We start from the raw sequence: 14,128 nt of genomic DNA, 5'->3' as shown, positions 1-14,128 counted from the left end.
AATAAATAAATCATATTCAGAAAACGATTATGATTTAATCACAGTCATTAGCTACGACCAGAATAATGGTACAGATGACTTTCTGCTTTGACCGTGCTCACAGAGGTGACTAGAAATGTGTTAGAGGTCATTAAGATTTCATTTCCCTAGCTATTATGGAAATTAAGGGTATCATTTATGAATATTTTACACAGATTGCTGGTTGCCCCAAACCAAACATTATCAGAGTATATAGTATTCACAATTTATTAAAATTGTGCTTTCAAAAGTCATTTAGGCCTATAGCAAATGATTAATGAATACTTCCTTGGTATCTTGATTGCTATTAAAAAAAACTGGTTCAATTAAACAAAATAACACTCCTACTCTATTGTATAGTACCTTCATCATGCTCAAAAGATACCTAAAGCTTTAAATACCTTAAATAAAATGGGGGTCTAACTTCTGACTGATGTGGAGACAATGCATCTATCAAAGGCTTTTACTGATTCATTCCAAACATTTACTACTTTAGTTAATTAAATGTTTCAAGCATATGAATAGTTGCCTTTCATTATAATTTGAAGATATTTTTTCTTCTCAAGAACAAAATTAGCAGACTTGTGGTTCTTACCTACAAAAATTCACCTACTTTTTATTAAGTGACAGGCATAGTGAAAAAAAAAAAACCCAAAATTTTATTCTGGTAAAATTATGGGTCAGGCTTGGCCTATCTAACATATAAAGATAATTTTGTTATTTATTCCTATAAATATTCCAGTTACGATAAATACTTTCTTTATCCATTGGAGAATAGAGAGCTACTAATTGATAAGAGATATTTGTTCAACTGTTAAGCCATTAGGTTATCTTAACCTATGCAATGGCTCTGATGATGAGGATGAGGATTCTGACATCATTTTTTGAAAACATTTATGGAGCACCTATCATGTGTTAGGTGCTTTACTTACATTATTTCATTTAATACATACAACAGTATTTTGAGTAGGTATTACTATTGTGTTGAAATCTATCTCAGATTTCAATAATTTGTAGATAATTACATAGTTCAAATGATGGGTCTAGGGTTGAAAGCAAGTCTGTCTGACTACAAAGCACATGCTCTTCTCATAATGCTACACTGTGCTTGTATCCCTACTAGATCTAACAGGTTTTTGTCAAGAACATATATCAACATTAACTCTTTGGAAAGACTAATTTTAATTATTTGCCTGATTCCTGCTAAACAACCAAGTTGAGGTTGTAGCATTACAATTGGCTAATAATAATCTTGCATTTAAAATCATGCTTTTGCTTTCACTTAGCTTAGTAATCATCTCTGAATCTTTATCTCATATTTTATTTTAGAATGAGATCTCTATTTCAGTGTAAGGAAACGGTTTTGGAAACCAAATTATAATGCTGCAAGAGACACATGGATATTCATTCTTTGATTAAATTCAGGACCAAATTTTCTCTTTGTTTTACATTTTAGTGAATATATGATTTACCTTTAAACCTAACATTTTACATTTAAAAAATGAAGATTGACCTTTTTGAAAAAAAATTCATTCAGTACGATGACTTCAAAATATGTCCCCTCTTATTCTCTTGATATTGTGAGGACTACAGATATTTTACATATTATTTTAGGAGTTACATATTTTGGTGACTAACAGAAGCTTCTTCTGTGAAGTGGATGACAAAGTGTTAAATATCAGCTATGAGTTGGCAACAGAAACTAGATAAGTTCAAGTTGGAAGTTACACCTGTATTCAACTAATGGCTGCTTTTCCACTGCCTCTTACATTTGATCTTTATCTTATTATTTCCCTTAGGTATAAGATAATATGGGCTTAAAAGCAACTTTACTCTTGGGAATAAATGTTAGTAAGGTAACCACACGTCCCTCGTTGCCCGGGACAGCCTCAGTTTATGCCTGTAGTTCCAGTGTAACTGCTCTTATTCCCCTTTCGCTCTCAGATTGTCCTAGTTTGATGATAAATTATGTGGTCACCATGGAGCGCAAGTACTGAATTAGGACCATAATAGCTTCCTGAATTATACTCCTCTCACTGAGACAAAAAGTTTTTAAGCCACGAATTGAAATGAGCCTTAAATATAAACACCTCCTAGCAAATTCTTATACGTCATAACTCCCTCTTTCTCTTTCTTCCCATTGCTCTTACAAATGCACATGTATCCCTTTATAGGCCTTTTAAAAAAATACCATAAGTTGTTAAAGGTGAAATATTTCAAAAGATTTAGGGTCCAACTGATTTTTACTATTTATCAGTATGCAGTTTTAGATGAGTTTACAAGTTTTTTTTTATTATTGTTTTTGTTGTTGTTTGTTTTTAACAAATGGAGATGATGAGACTCTCAAAAATTAATCAATAATTTCTTAATCTAGGCCCAGGTTCAATTTTGCAATTTATGTTCAGCAAGCCTAGCTTCTTCATTTTTGCACGTCTTTTCTATATTCTGTGATATTCTCTTTCCCCACCGGTGCCCTTGAGTCTCCCCAAACTACCTTTAATCAAATGGTGTGGGATCAATCAGTAAACAGAAGTCAGTGGATTATCCTCCTAGGGATATTTTACTTATTATCTTCAATTACAGAGGATCTTACTACTTAGTATCTTGCTAACGGTAATTGGTTATCAGCACGTAGGTGGAGGTATGTGCAAGTTTTCAACTGCCAAAGCTTTCCCCTGGTACTACTAAGGCCACGATGTGTGGACTGCAGCCTAGACTTCTAACTGGCAAGGCTGATTCAGACCCGATGCTCATATGATTATTCTGCCTTTCTCTAGAACCATTTGGAGTGAAGGTAAAAGTGGGGGGAAAAAATGAGACTATCTTAGTTTAGTAAATTATACTTCTGTTTAGCTTTTTATTTTTTTAAAGATGTAGCAATTGACTTCATATTAAAGCAGCCCAGGACATCTCGATATTTAAATTAAACATGCAATAACATAAAGGTAATTTAATATGCAATTTCATACATTAATAATTAGCAAAGCATTACTGAACTACAAGGTAAAAAGCTGTGGGAACATAACTAATGAACTATCAATGCCAAAGTAGACTTCATAATAAAACAAGACTTTAATAAATGTTTTATTAAATGGCTACAAATGAAGCATTTTGTTAACATCTAATAGGTAACTGCTAGGCTACTTAATTCATATATATAAATGAGGAACTTGCAGGCAATTAACTTTACAATTGCTGAAGGTCAGGGCTTCTCAGTGAGAGTTACTGTACTATACCTTTAAGTGTTGTGCTTTCCTGGGTCAGGTCTAAGCTTTTCCTCAGCTGCTCTATAGTCTAATAGCAGCTATTATTAAGCACTGAAGCAGCCAAAGTATAAAATAAACAAAGGAGAAGCTATAGGCTATCAAATGGCCTACCGGTAAAATATAGAAAGTATAAGAAATAGTGAGCTCAAAGAAAAGAAATATTAAGAAAAATTCTAAGCAAGTATTGCTGTTATATCTAGGCACTGACTGTTATTTATAGGCGATGATGAAATAATAAAGACATGCTTATAAACTGCAAATGCTTGTTTGGATCTTGATGAGACTCTAGGAGAGCTGAAACTCACTGGAGAATATAGACCAGAACTATTCTATTTACTGGGTAGAAACATACAGTACACAATAATATTGATTGTCTCCAGCAGCGGCAAATGTTAAATTAATTAGAAAAAGGAAATAAACATTTTTATGGAAGCAAGAAACTGCTGGGGAAAAAATGCTTTTTAATAAATCAAAATGAAAGCTACACTGAAACAGGACAAGGTAGAAAATCTTTTATGTCATCTCTATCAATTTAGATAAACTGGAAGTCCACAAGTTACTGAGATTTTCATGGATTTCTAGATACTAATTGATAACCAACCACCATCAATATACACTGAAAGCAGAAAAGGAGAGGAGACAAAGAGAAAAAAATAGATTCTTATCTCCACATAACTGAATTTCATACTTTATGGTTTACACCCTTTAAAGGACAGTTTCAGAAAAGTGAGAATCAGTAAAATGAGTATATGTAAAAATAGAAATAATTGTAGCTTCATCCTTTAAATGACAGTTTCAGAAAAGTGAAACTCAATAAAATGAATATATGTATAAATAGAAATAATTGCCAAAGATGAAATGATACACTAGATTCAAAACTTATTAAAGGCAGACACAAGTCTAGATAAAGTTGTTCATATAGCTGATACTGAGCCCGAGAATCATACTCAATAGGGAATTTTAACTAAAAAAGGAAAAATCAATGGTAAATAAGACTGGTTCTTCACCTCAAGAGTTCCAACCAAGTGAGACTATTAAAGAAACCACAGTAGTACAGTATCAGTGCAGTGAGAGGTTTTCACATCACTGCTTAGCTTGATTCACTGAGTACCCGCAAGGGGCAATGTCATGTCTTTTGATTAGCAATATTATTATATGTGAACAATGAAAAATGAGAAAATAAAACTACACCACAAATTAAAAATTTTAAACATGATATATAAATCTTAGGTTTATTATTCTTTATATCTATATGAGATAATATCATCTGGTAGATTTTCTCCCCATGTCAATTCATAAAAGCACACAATGTAATTCCATGGGTTGTTCAATAATACCATTGCTTTGTAACGGAGTTTCGAATGATATTTCTTTGATATCGCCCTGAGAGTGATTTCTTATATGCTCTGAATATAGAGAAATCAGCTACCATTTCACATATAGCTACAATAGGTTGCCCTCCTAAAAGCTATTTTCTTTCCTAACTTCTTGCCAACTAAAATTCGTTATTACAATATGAGGAATAACAAGAATACATCCTCTCTTTCACCAAGATTATTCCAAATCTCTTTAATATAGACATGACTTCAAGGAATAGCAATTCTCCTACTGACACTCACAATTTTGGAAACTTTGTACTATATATAACATCCTTAAAATTAAACACGTTTCTGATGACTTAATTTGACATATTTCATAAATATTTGTCAAAACAATTATTGTCAACTACAATGCAATTATCCATATTCAATTTGATGACTCAACTGTAAAATTACTTTTTCCTAATAAAACTTTTCCAAATGACAATAGTGAATCAGTGTTGATTAGTTGTTCAGTGTGTGCTAAATAATTACACTGGATAAATTTAGCTCTGTGCTAATAACCTTAGGGGAAAATAATCTGTATACATGGCTCTGTTTTAAGTGTAGAAATTTGACATCTGCCTACTTTTCCTGTACACTCTCTTTCTAATTTCTCCCAGAAGAGTGTTCAATAATACAAAATAAACAATAAAACTCAACTACTCTTAGCCGACACTGCAGATAAAAAGACAAGAGTACTTAGAAATCTAGTTCTTAGATCAAGAGTAAAAAAAAAAGACAAAAAGATTTTTATTGTTGATAGCTAACTATGAGGACCTCCTGCTAGCTCATCCTCAGGGCAAAATTGGTTTAGATCATGCATTTAGTGGCAAATAAAAAAAATAGTAATTTATTCATTGTGAGACCCATTTCTTCATCCAGAAGCTAATTTAAATGCTGACATTAACCAGGGGTTCTACAGAGCAGGGCATTTAAGGAGACATTCTCCCAGGAAGTCCAGAGTCCTCTATTTTACAGCTTTTATGCGGTGATGATTCTTTTCCTCTGAGACTAAAGGAAGCTTAGGACCAGGCAGAAATAAATACTAACAAGATGTTAGGGGAACTTAGCTGCAAAGGGTCCAATAAGAGAGCAATGAGGTAGGAAACCACACTCTGCTTGTGTAATACTCGATATAAAGGAGACATTGACTATTAAGGTTCTGTCCAAAGAAAGAAGGTAAAAGTTTTTGTACCTGGGGATATTCAGTAATGAAATGAAATTAGCTCAAAATAGCTCTTACTGATCTATACATCTATATGAATGAGTTGCCACCTGTAGGCCAACCTCTGCTAGAAGGCCTAATTTAAGAAGCTCACTGAAACACCAGTAGGTGCACAGAGAAAGAGCATGAAGCTGGTGAAGCCCCAGGAAGAGAAGAGTAAGAGAAGCTATCACACAGAAATGGGGGAAAATAATTTTGTATAGTTACCTATTACCAGTTGCATGATTACAACCAGAGGATAGAAGTTTCAGATAGGGAGATTTCGATTCAACAAAATGAAGAATTTCCTAATAAAACTGTCTAAGAATGAATGGAATGTTGTAGGAAAGAATGCTGGAAAGAACTTCAGAGAGTAGGTCCACCCCGCTCAGACTGACTGTAAGAAAACAGATATTTCCTTAACAAACGGTCACTGACTTGTGCTAACGTATCATACTTGGGAGCCCACTATGATTTTATGATGTCATGGACACAGCGCAGTCTGTGAAAGTAGGGATGTCCAGCACCAAGTAGATGCTAAACATGTTCACTGAACCGTGGGACTAAGAATCACATTTTACATCTCTATCCTTTCTCCACATGTCTGATAATTTGCAGATAAGAAAAAAATGGTAGTAGAGGAAAGTTCATTGGCCCGGAAATCAAAAATTTACCAATAATCTAGAATTGTTCTTCGAGAAGACAAAACACAGAGTATATAAATGTGATAAGTTTCTCTTTGTAAGAAAAATATTGAACGAGTTTATCTTTAAATTTTGTTGACTATAGTACAGTGGGCATTCTCTGTGCATGTCCATCGTGTGGTCCTAATAATCAAGCGATCTGAAAATGTCACAGATACAAGTTACCTGCTTTCCAGTGGTACATTACTGCCAAGGACCCAGCTGTCCTGCAGCTGGACGGACTCGGGTGTGGTTTGCAGCTCGGCGGGCAAAGCAGCCGGCGGGGCCGGACTCTGGTTCCTTCTATTCGTCAGGGAGTTTCTATTGAGAGAAGTGATGGATGGATGATGCTGTGCAGAGTGCTGCTTATGGGAAGGTGGCAAAGGCTGCAGGGTGGACTGGCCTTGGTTGTTTGCAGGTTGCTCTGAAAAGAGAAAAGAAAACTTTATCTATATATGTACATTTACAGATATATACCCCTATGCACACTACTACTTTCTTGGGATCTGCTATAGATGAATTAGAACAAAAACTGCATGTAAATCCATAACCTAATAAATTTGCATATTATTCTATTAAGCGGATGTTCAGTGACATTCTCTAAGAGCAAGTTTACCCTTGATACACAAAGTTCTAATTAATATACAACAGATGGTAAAATTGCTTTTGGTTTTAATTTGTTTCAGATTTTTTTTTCATCTGGTTTTATTAACACCTACAGAAAACAGCATCTGACAGCTCCCCTAATGTGCCTTTAGATTTCAGCTTTTTTTTTAACAAACCAACCCTGAAATTAAATGGGTAATTTTGGTAGAACACAAAGGTTTTTGAAATGCATATAATCCCTATAATTATTTAATGGAGTTTTTTTAAGCTTTATTTAACTGCAATAAATTATTACAAGCTAGTTGCTAAACAGCGGTAGACTACTCTAGTTTAGTGCCTTCCAAATAAGGCAGATCTGCACTGTGATCTACTAATAGACGCTAAGTATTCTTTAGCAGAAGGTCACTCTGTGAAGCAGATGTTGTTTCATGGATATTTAACAGACTGAATCACATCTGATTACAACGTCAGAAGACTCATATACTTAATGACCGTTACATCCATTAGAACACACACAGAGCAGATTTTCCAATTTCACAGTAAGCAGTATAACTACATTTTGGAGTAAGTCATAGGTGACCAGAGCGACTCATGCCACTATGTCAGTGACACAAATATTCTGTTCTAAACCAGAATCATAACAAATCTGGCAACTTCAAGATATAAACACAATGCTAGATTGTGACCACAAAAAAATTCTTTAAAGCTAAGAAGTCAAAAGTTAAAATTCACAAAGTATTGTAACATCTGAGACTTACTTTTCAATATTATTATCTAGCTTCGGACATGCTAGAATTCACAAATACTACACTTTAGCAAACGGACAGATTACTTCTTAATTTAAGGCTAAACTTATTATAGTTCCCCACACAAAATGTCAGTTTTTGACTAAATGTAGTTCAAAGTGCAATATAATTTTAAAGTGATGTATTAAATCACACTTAATATAAATGCATGTATTAAAAGAGAATAGGAAACACATGGACTATCTTTCATCCACAATGTGAACTCCAGCAGTGATTGTTAAGCCAAATAATATAGTCTAACACTGTAATTCTAGTTGCATGAAATGAATACATGATATCTAATAGTTTGAATATACACTATCAAACCTCTTTGCAGGGTACAACAATTAACTCCTCCTATAGCATATAATAGCAGTAATTACTGCATGTTTCTAGGGGTCTCTAATAATCCATATCATATCACTGAACAAGTAATAATTACTTACTCTTGAAATGAGGGACAGAGATATCAGCATTAAATATACAAAACAGAGTTGCTTCCTTGTATAGTCTCTATTCTTGAAGATCTCCATACCGAAAACTATAGGCATCTTGCTTGGTCCATTGCTTTGGTGCTTGTGAAAAATTATGAGTCTAAATCTCAGTTAAATCGAAATTCTCCTTTGAGGGAATGGCAGGGTTAAGATAGCACATAGTTTTAATGGTGTTAGAAAAAAATGAAACTAACAATTAAAAATTCATGGGAGATTTATTATTCAGGTACATGCAGTAATTAATTAGCTTTGTCTTCCCCAGCATCGGTGCATATGATTAGAATCTCTATGGATGTCTTCAAGGAACATTTCAAAAAGTTGCTTATACGGTGATAGAATAGCTAGTTATGAGGGTCTAGACTAGGCTGATGTCAGTGGAATGGAAACGAAGAGAAAAACATTTCGAAGAAAAAAAGTATTAAGATTATGCCTGGAAAGAAGGAGAAGGATGAGTCAGATGACTCCATGTTTTTAAGCATGGCTTCATGAAAGAGTGGTATTATTTTACATATATATCATATAGAGTAATGATATATATTAGATATTATACTATGTAGAGGAAAGAGCAGTGTAATAGAAGTCAAAATATCAAATTTAATTCCTGTCAGGCATCAAGACAATGAGACTCAGTTTTCTCCATTACCCCATTTACGTGTTAGTGCAATCTAAGAATTCAATGAAATGTACTCATTCATTCATTCATTTATGCACTTAGTCATCCATTCCATAAACAGTTATCAAGCCTCTAGATTCCAATGATGTGCTATCAATAACAGGTGAAAGGTCTGTGTAAATAATAAAGTAGTATGGATATTAAGATTGGCATTGAAAATTAAATGATTTTTAGACCTATTGTCATCGCATATTTCGATACATGGGAAAAAAGATTCCATTAAACATTTCAAAAATAAGTAGTGCTGCTGTGGCTTTCACTCATTCATTTGGCAAGTGTTTAGAAAGTATTTACAATGTACAAGACATTGTGAAAAGATCTGTGCTCTTTCCAGCTGTCCGTCCAGGTTACTTCAGCGTACGGTCTGCTGGGACCTCATTTGACTTGACTATAATCAGGAGACCCACCAATAAGACAAATCCGAATGAAAGCTAGGGTTAGTCTAAAATCTGATGGAACAGAGTAAGTGCAGAGTCTGAGTTGGGTGGCCAGAAATCTCAATTCTGCAGCAGACCACAAAGAGAAGCAAAATCTGAGGATTCTGTTGGCGGCCAATGCTAGCTATAGAGATTCGGGCTTACAGGATATAAAAGTAGTTGGAATGTGCATTTATCTATACCAACTTATTCCAGATAGTTTAAGTTTATAAAGTATAACAAGATAAAATGAAATTAAACATAGCCAGAAAGGAAGAAAGAATAACAGAAAACCAAAAGTGGGAAAGATAAAATAAAGCCAGATATGAGGTTAGTGGAGAAAATGCCTGCTGTATAGTTCTATAGATATTTTAAAGAATGACACAAATCTGGTTCTAAATCGTCTAGTTTCCAAAACAAAGAAAAATGTGATGAGTTACATGATTTGTGTTTTTAAGATCAAAAAATTTGGTTAGAGAAGTGTAACTATTATTGGTATTGAGAATAGAGGGAAAATCCTCTTTTAAGTCCTCATAGGAAGAACGACTGGATATCCAGGGAAAGTTTCATGACCGAGGTTCAAAATGGACATGAGGATACAGAGAACAGGGTCTAGACTTGGAGACAAGCACTTAGAACCTACTACAGGTGGGCAGATCCACATAAGAGCAACCAAAATGCCAACTGCAGTCTTTGCTTTAAGCGAATCCATTGATACAAGCTTTGACTTGAGAAGAAGTTTTGGATTTAATGACTGAGTTATAGATGGGCCATTAGATTCACAGTCACCAGGTTTAATGTTCATGGAACATAGGTCTGAACATGTCATTTTACTATGGAAAACTCCAAATGGCTTCCTAGTGCCTATAAAACATATAATGAACTCTAACAGTGAATGTTATGCTTGTTCAAAGATAGCCTCCAAAATATTTTTGCAAACATTTCCCCATGAATCCTCTTCATGTATCTTTGTTCGAGTCGAGCTTGCTGTGTGCACTATGTCCCCCTCACCTTTCCCCTTGTGCATTGTTGCTTCCATCCAGAAAGACATTTTTCTCCATCTTTCTATCTCCAAACCTCACATATTTCAAACTGTAAGATGACAGTTTTTTTTTTTAAGTAGAAATTAGTTATTTCTTCTCTGAGTTTTCTTATTTTATCTATTCCCTTTTTACTGCTCTTTTCACTTTCCCCTCTGTACTGCAGTTAATTTTTTAAGTTTCATGTTCCCTGTTGGATTCTCCATGGGCAATGTTCACATCTAATTCACTTTTGAACCTCTAAGGACCACACAGGGATAGATACTCAATAAATATTTCTTGAATGAATGATGATTTGTGAAGAAGTCGATGTCGAGGGGGTTGAAGTGGTGAAAAGTGACACCTGACATAGTGCTTTTAATTGTAAGGTAATTTGCAAAAAAATCTTATTTTCCCAACTACATAAATCCTGAAAGAAAGGGACTCTAACTTAAATTTCTTTGGATTTTTCAGTACCTTCACTAAGCTTTGTACTTCAAAGACTCCTAAAAATGTGCTGAATGATTGGTGACATTTATGCAATAACAGCACCTTAGAGGGTAATCTCATCCAGGCAGGGTACTATGTCACTCATCCCAGAAATTGGTTTTTAAGAATATTTCTTTGGAACCACGGCAGATGTTCTAATATTTAAAATCTACCTTTGAAGATGTGCAAATAATGGAATGATTATATAAAATATATAGAATATTTAAAATATAATTACATAAGACATGAGATAATATATATTACAGTTTACCAAATATAGTATGTTTTCCTTCTATTTTAAAGCTTATGATTACAAATGCTCTAAATTAGATATTTTAGAAAGGTATAAGTAATTTTTTCAAAACATTCTTCCCTTTATTAAAAAATAAAATTTTTGGTACCATGCTAACTGGAAATTATATATTATACCTATCTAGTGCCCTTCCTCAGTTCACCTTTTCCTTCCTTCCTTCCTTCCTTCCTTCCTTCCTTCCCCATCCTTCCTTCCTTCCTTCCTTCCTTCCTTTCCTTTTTCTTTCTCTTCCTTCCTTCCTTTTCTTTCTTTCTCTTTATCTCTCTCTCTCTCTTCCTAAGTTCCTACTGCTCATATAACTCGTGACAGCCTAATAGTTGCTTGTTTTTGTTTCATAGACGGAATAAAAATTATAATAAATATTTTAAAAACATATTATATTATTTTAATATATATTAGATGGCTAAGACTTTGGTCCTCTTGCTCCGCCCATTATCACCAAACAATTTAGCTCTTCAATAGTGTCATCTAAGGCTGTCACATTAAATCTATCAGCATGGGGTAATAACTTGGATGACGGTATACACTGAATAAGGTGTGTTGACCATTAGACCAGGAAAATGCTAGGAGCCTTAGAAGGTATTTGATAACAGGATAGATTACAGTTTAAGCAATTTTTATAAAACCCAAATTCCAAGCAAACGTAGGGCGTATTAACTGACTCTGCAGCAGGAAGAAAAGAAATTTTTGACAACTTTTCTTGGATAGCAACTCTGCTGTTATAAATCAATAAGGTGAAAGGTGCCATAGAGATAAATGACAATAAATATGGGATATTTATTTTTCATGGGATATTTTCTTAAATAAGTTACTTTTCCCTCTGAGCTTCATTTGTTTTATAATACTATTTAAAGGACCTAAAAGACAGAAAGGGTGACATCCCGTAAGTACTAAATGGTAACTTAATGGCAGGGTAGAAACGACTCCCTCCAAGGCAGGACAGGAGGAAAAACAAAGTAACTGAAGAACCTTGTCAGCAACTAATAACATTATCCCGAGAAGTAAGAACACGCAGTCGAATATGTCTGAAGAGAAAATGTTTTTCCATTAACAGGTAAGAAAACAAGAATCAGAAATGGCATAAGAATCAAAAACAAACTAATGTCTTGCCAGTTCCCACAGAAGAGGGAATTTGATCTCATAGTTCTAAGGTTGGTCTGAGTCTCTTTTTCCCATCTAGTAAGAATGCAGAATCGTGTCAAGTATTAAAAAACAGAGGGCAGGAAACAGCTGGTATTTGAACATATCTGGGCATATTTGCTGGTTTAATTTTTTTTAAATTAAAAGTTACTACTGGCATCCTCCAGACCGCTGTGTGCAACTCAGCTCTAGTGCCTGTCTGGGCTCTGGTCCTTAGGGAGCAGAGTGGAAATGGACCTTCAAACAGGAAAGCTGGGAGAGAAAATAATGCCTGCTGGGAGATAAAAATGTGTGCATTTGTCTGCGTGTGCCTCTGTTCACGTGGGAGGAACTGAAAGGTGAGCTGAGATGAGAGGTGAGGAGGAGAATGGGGTTGGCAATTGCTTTGAGCAGGGTGTCACCACAGCTACTCCAGCAGCTTTGTCCTACCCACTTCCTTCACTATTCTTCCTTCCCTAGAGCTCAGATGTGGGTTGGCTGCAAGCGTCTCCGGGGAAGTACTCTAATTTGGAAGGGAGACAGCAGCTAGGGGCTGATACTTGTGCTGCTTTAAAATAATTTGTTGCAGTTTAAAAAGTCTGCTAACAAAAGACAAATGTGGGGAGATGGAACGGGAGTTGGAGGGAGGGTAATAGGAAAATGGGGGTGAGAGGTAGGGAGCTGCGGGAGAGAAATACAAAACAACAAAAACATTTTTAACTTTACCAAACTAAGAATCAATGTTACACAAACACCTATTAGGCATTCATCTGCCTATGGCTTGCTTACTCTTGGATACTAACAGCAGCAAGTTGAAGAAGGAATAAACTCAGATTCCCGTCTGTTCTCTTAGTGTCTACAATATATAGACAGACAGACCATGCTGAATTAGACAAATATTTAGAAGGAGCCAAACCCATTTACTGGTGATTAGCAAAGATGGGTTACAGCTTTCGTTTCCATATCTTAAAGCTGATTCATGCTCATTTCACTTCTTGTCTACATATTTACCTTGTCCTATCTGTCTCAAAAAAAAAAAAAAAATTAGGTCTCTTTTCAAAACTGACCTCTTTCTCAGAACAGGTCACCAAAACATATAAAACTTTTTGTTGTGTGTTTTATTACCGTATTAGTTTTAACTATAGCGACCAGAGCTTGGAGTAAATATTCCCAGTGTGCATGGACCCAATCATAGTCAGCTTTTGAGTCTGAAAATCCCAATCTAATTCTTGGATTTAGCTTAGTCTTTTGTTTCATTATCAACTAAGTGGCCTCATGGAAATAACTTTTCCCTGATTTTCCAATGGTAAATTTAGGTAACAACATCTCCTTCATCTGGCTACTTTTCAGCAGCTATGAGGAAGAATGTACTATAAAATCAAAAATTTTATGACACTAGAAATAGTAAATTATTTATAAAAATGTTTCCTTTGCCCAGGAAACATCAAGTAGCAAGAACTTTCCTTATAAATGGGGAAAATCTGAGTTAAGGAAATACACAATTTTAGTAAGACGACAGCTCAGTGGAGCTCATATTAGAGCAAAATTTTTATGGCACTGTCTGAAAGTTTTCACCACAAATTATCACTTAAACATTTCAGATAGTTGCATGCAAATCAAATTAAAATTTTAAAAATGTGTTTAAAAACATAAAATCTTGTATAAATAAACAATCTTGTTCT

The 14,128-nt window shown here is 34.6% G+C and overlaps 1 protein-coding gene across 1 annotated transcript in view; it reads right to left on the bottom strand.

Moving 5' to 3' along the window:
• Positions 1-14,128, bottom strand: part of TENM3 (teneurin transmembrane protein 3) — a 400,387-nt gene that overhangs the window by 161,653 nt on the left and 224,606 nt on the right. The window contains 1 exon segment of the mRNA XM_025050015.1: positions 6,719-6,956. Coding sequence (XP_024905783.1) covers positions 6,719-6,956 — 238 coding nt within the window.

The sequence above is a fragment of the Pteropus alecto genome, unplaced genomic scaffold (assembly GCF_000325575.1).
Source record: "Pteropus alecto unplaced genomic scaffold, ASM32557v1 scaffold24, whole genome shotgun sequence".
NCBI lineage: Eukaryota > Metazoa > Chordata > Mammalia > Chiroptera > Pteropodidae > Pteropus > Pteropus alecto.
Note: the sequence above shows the minus strand (reverse complement) of the source record. Positions and strands in the feature narration are given on the sequence as shown.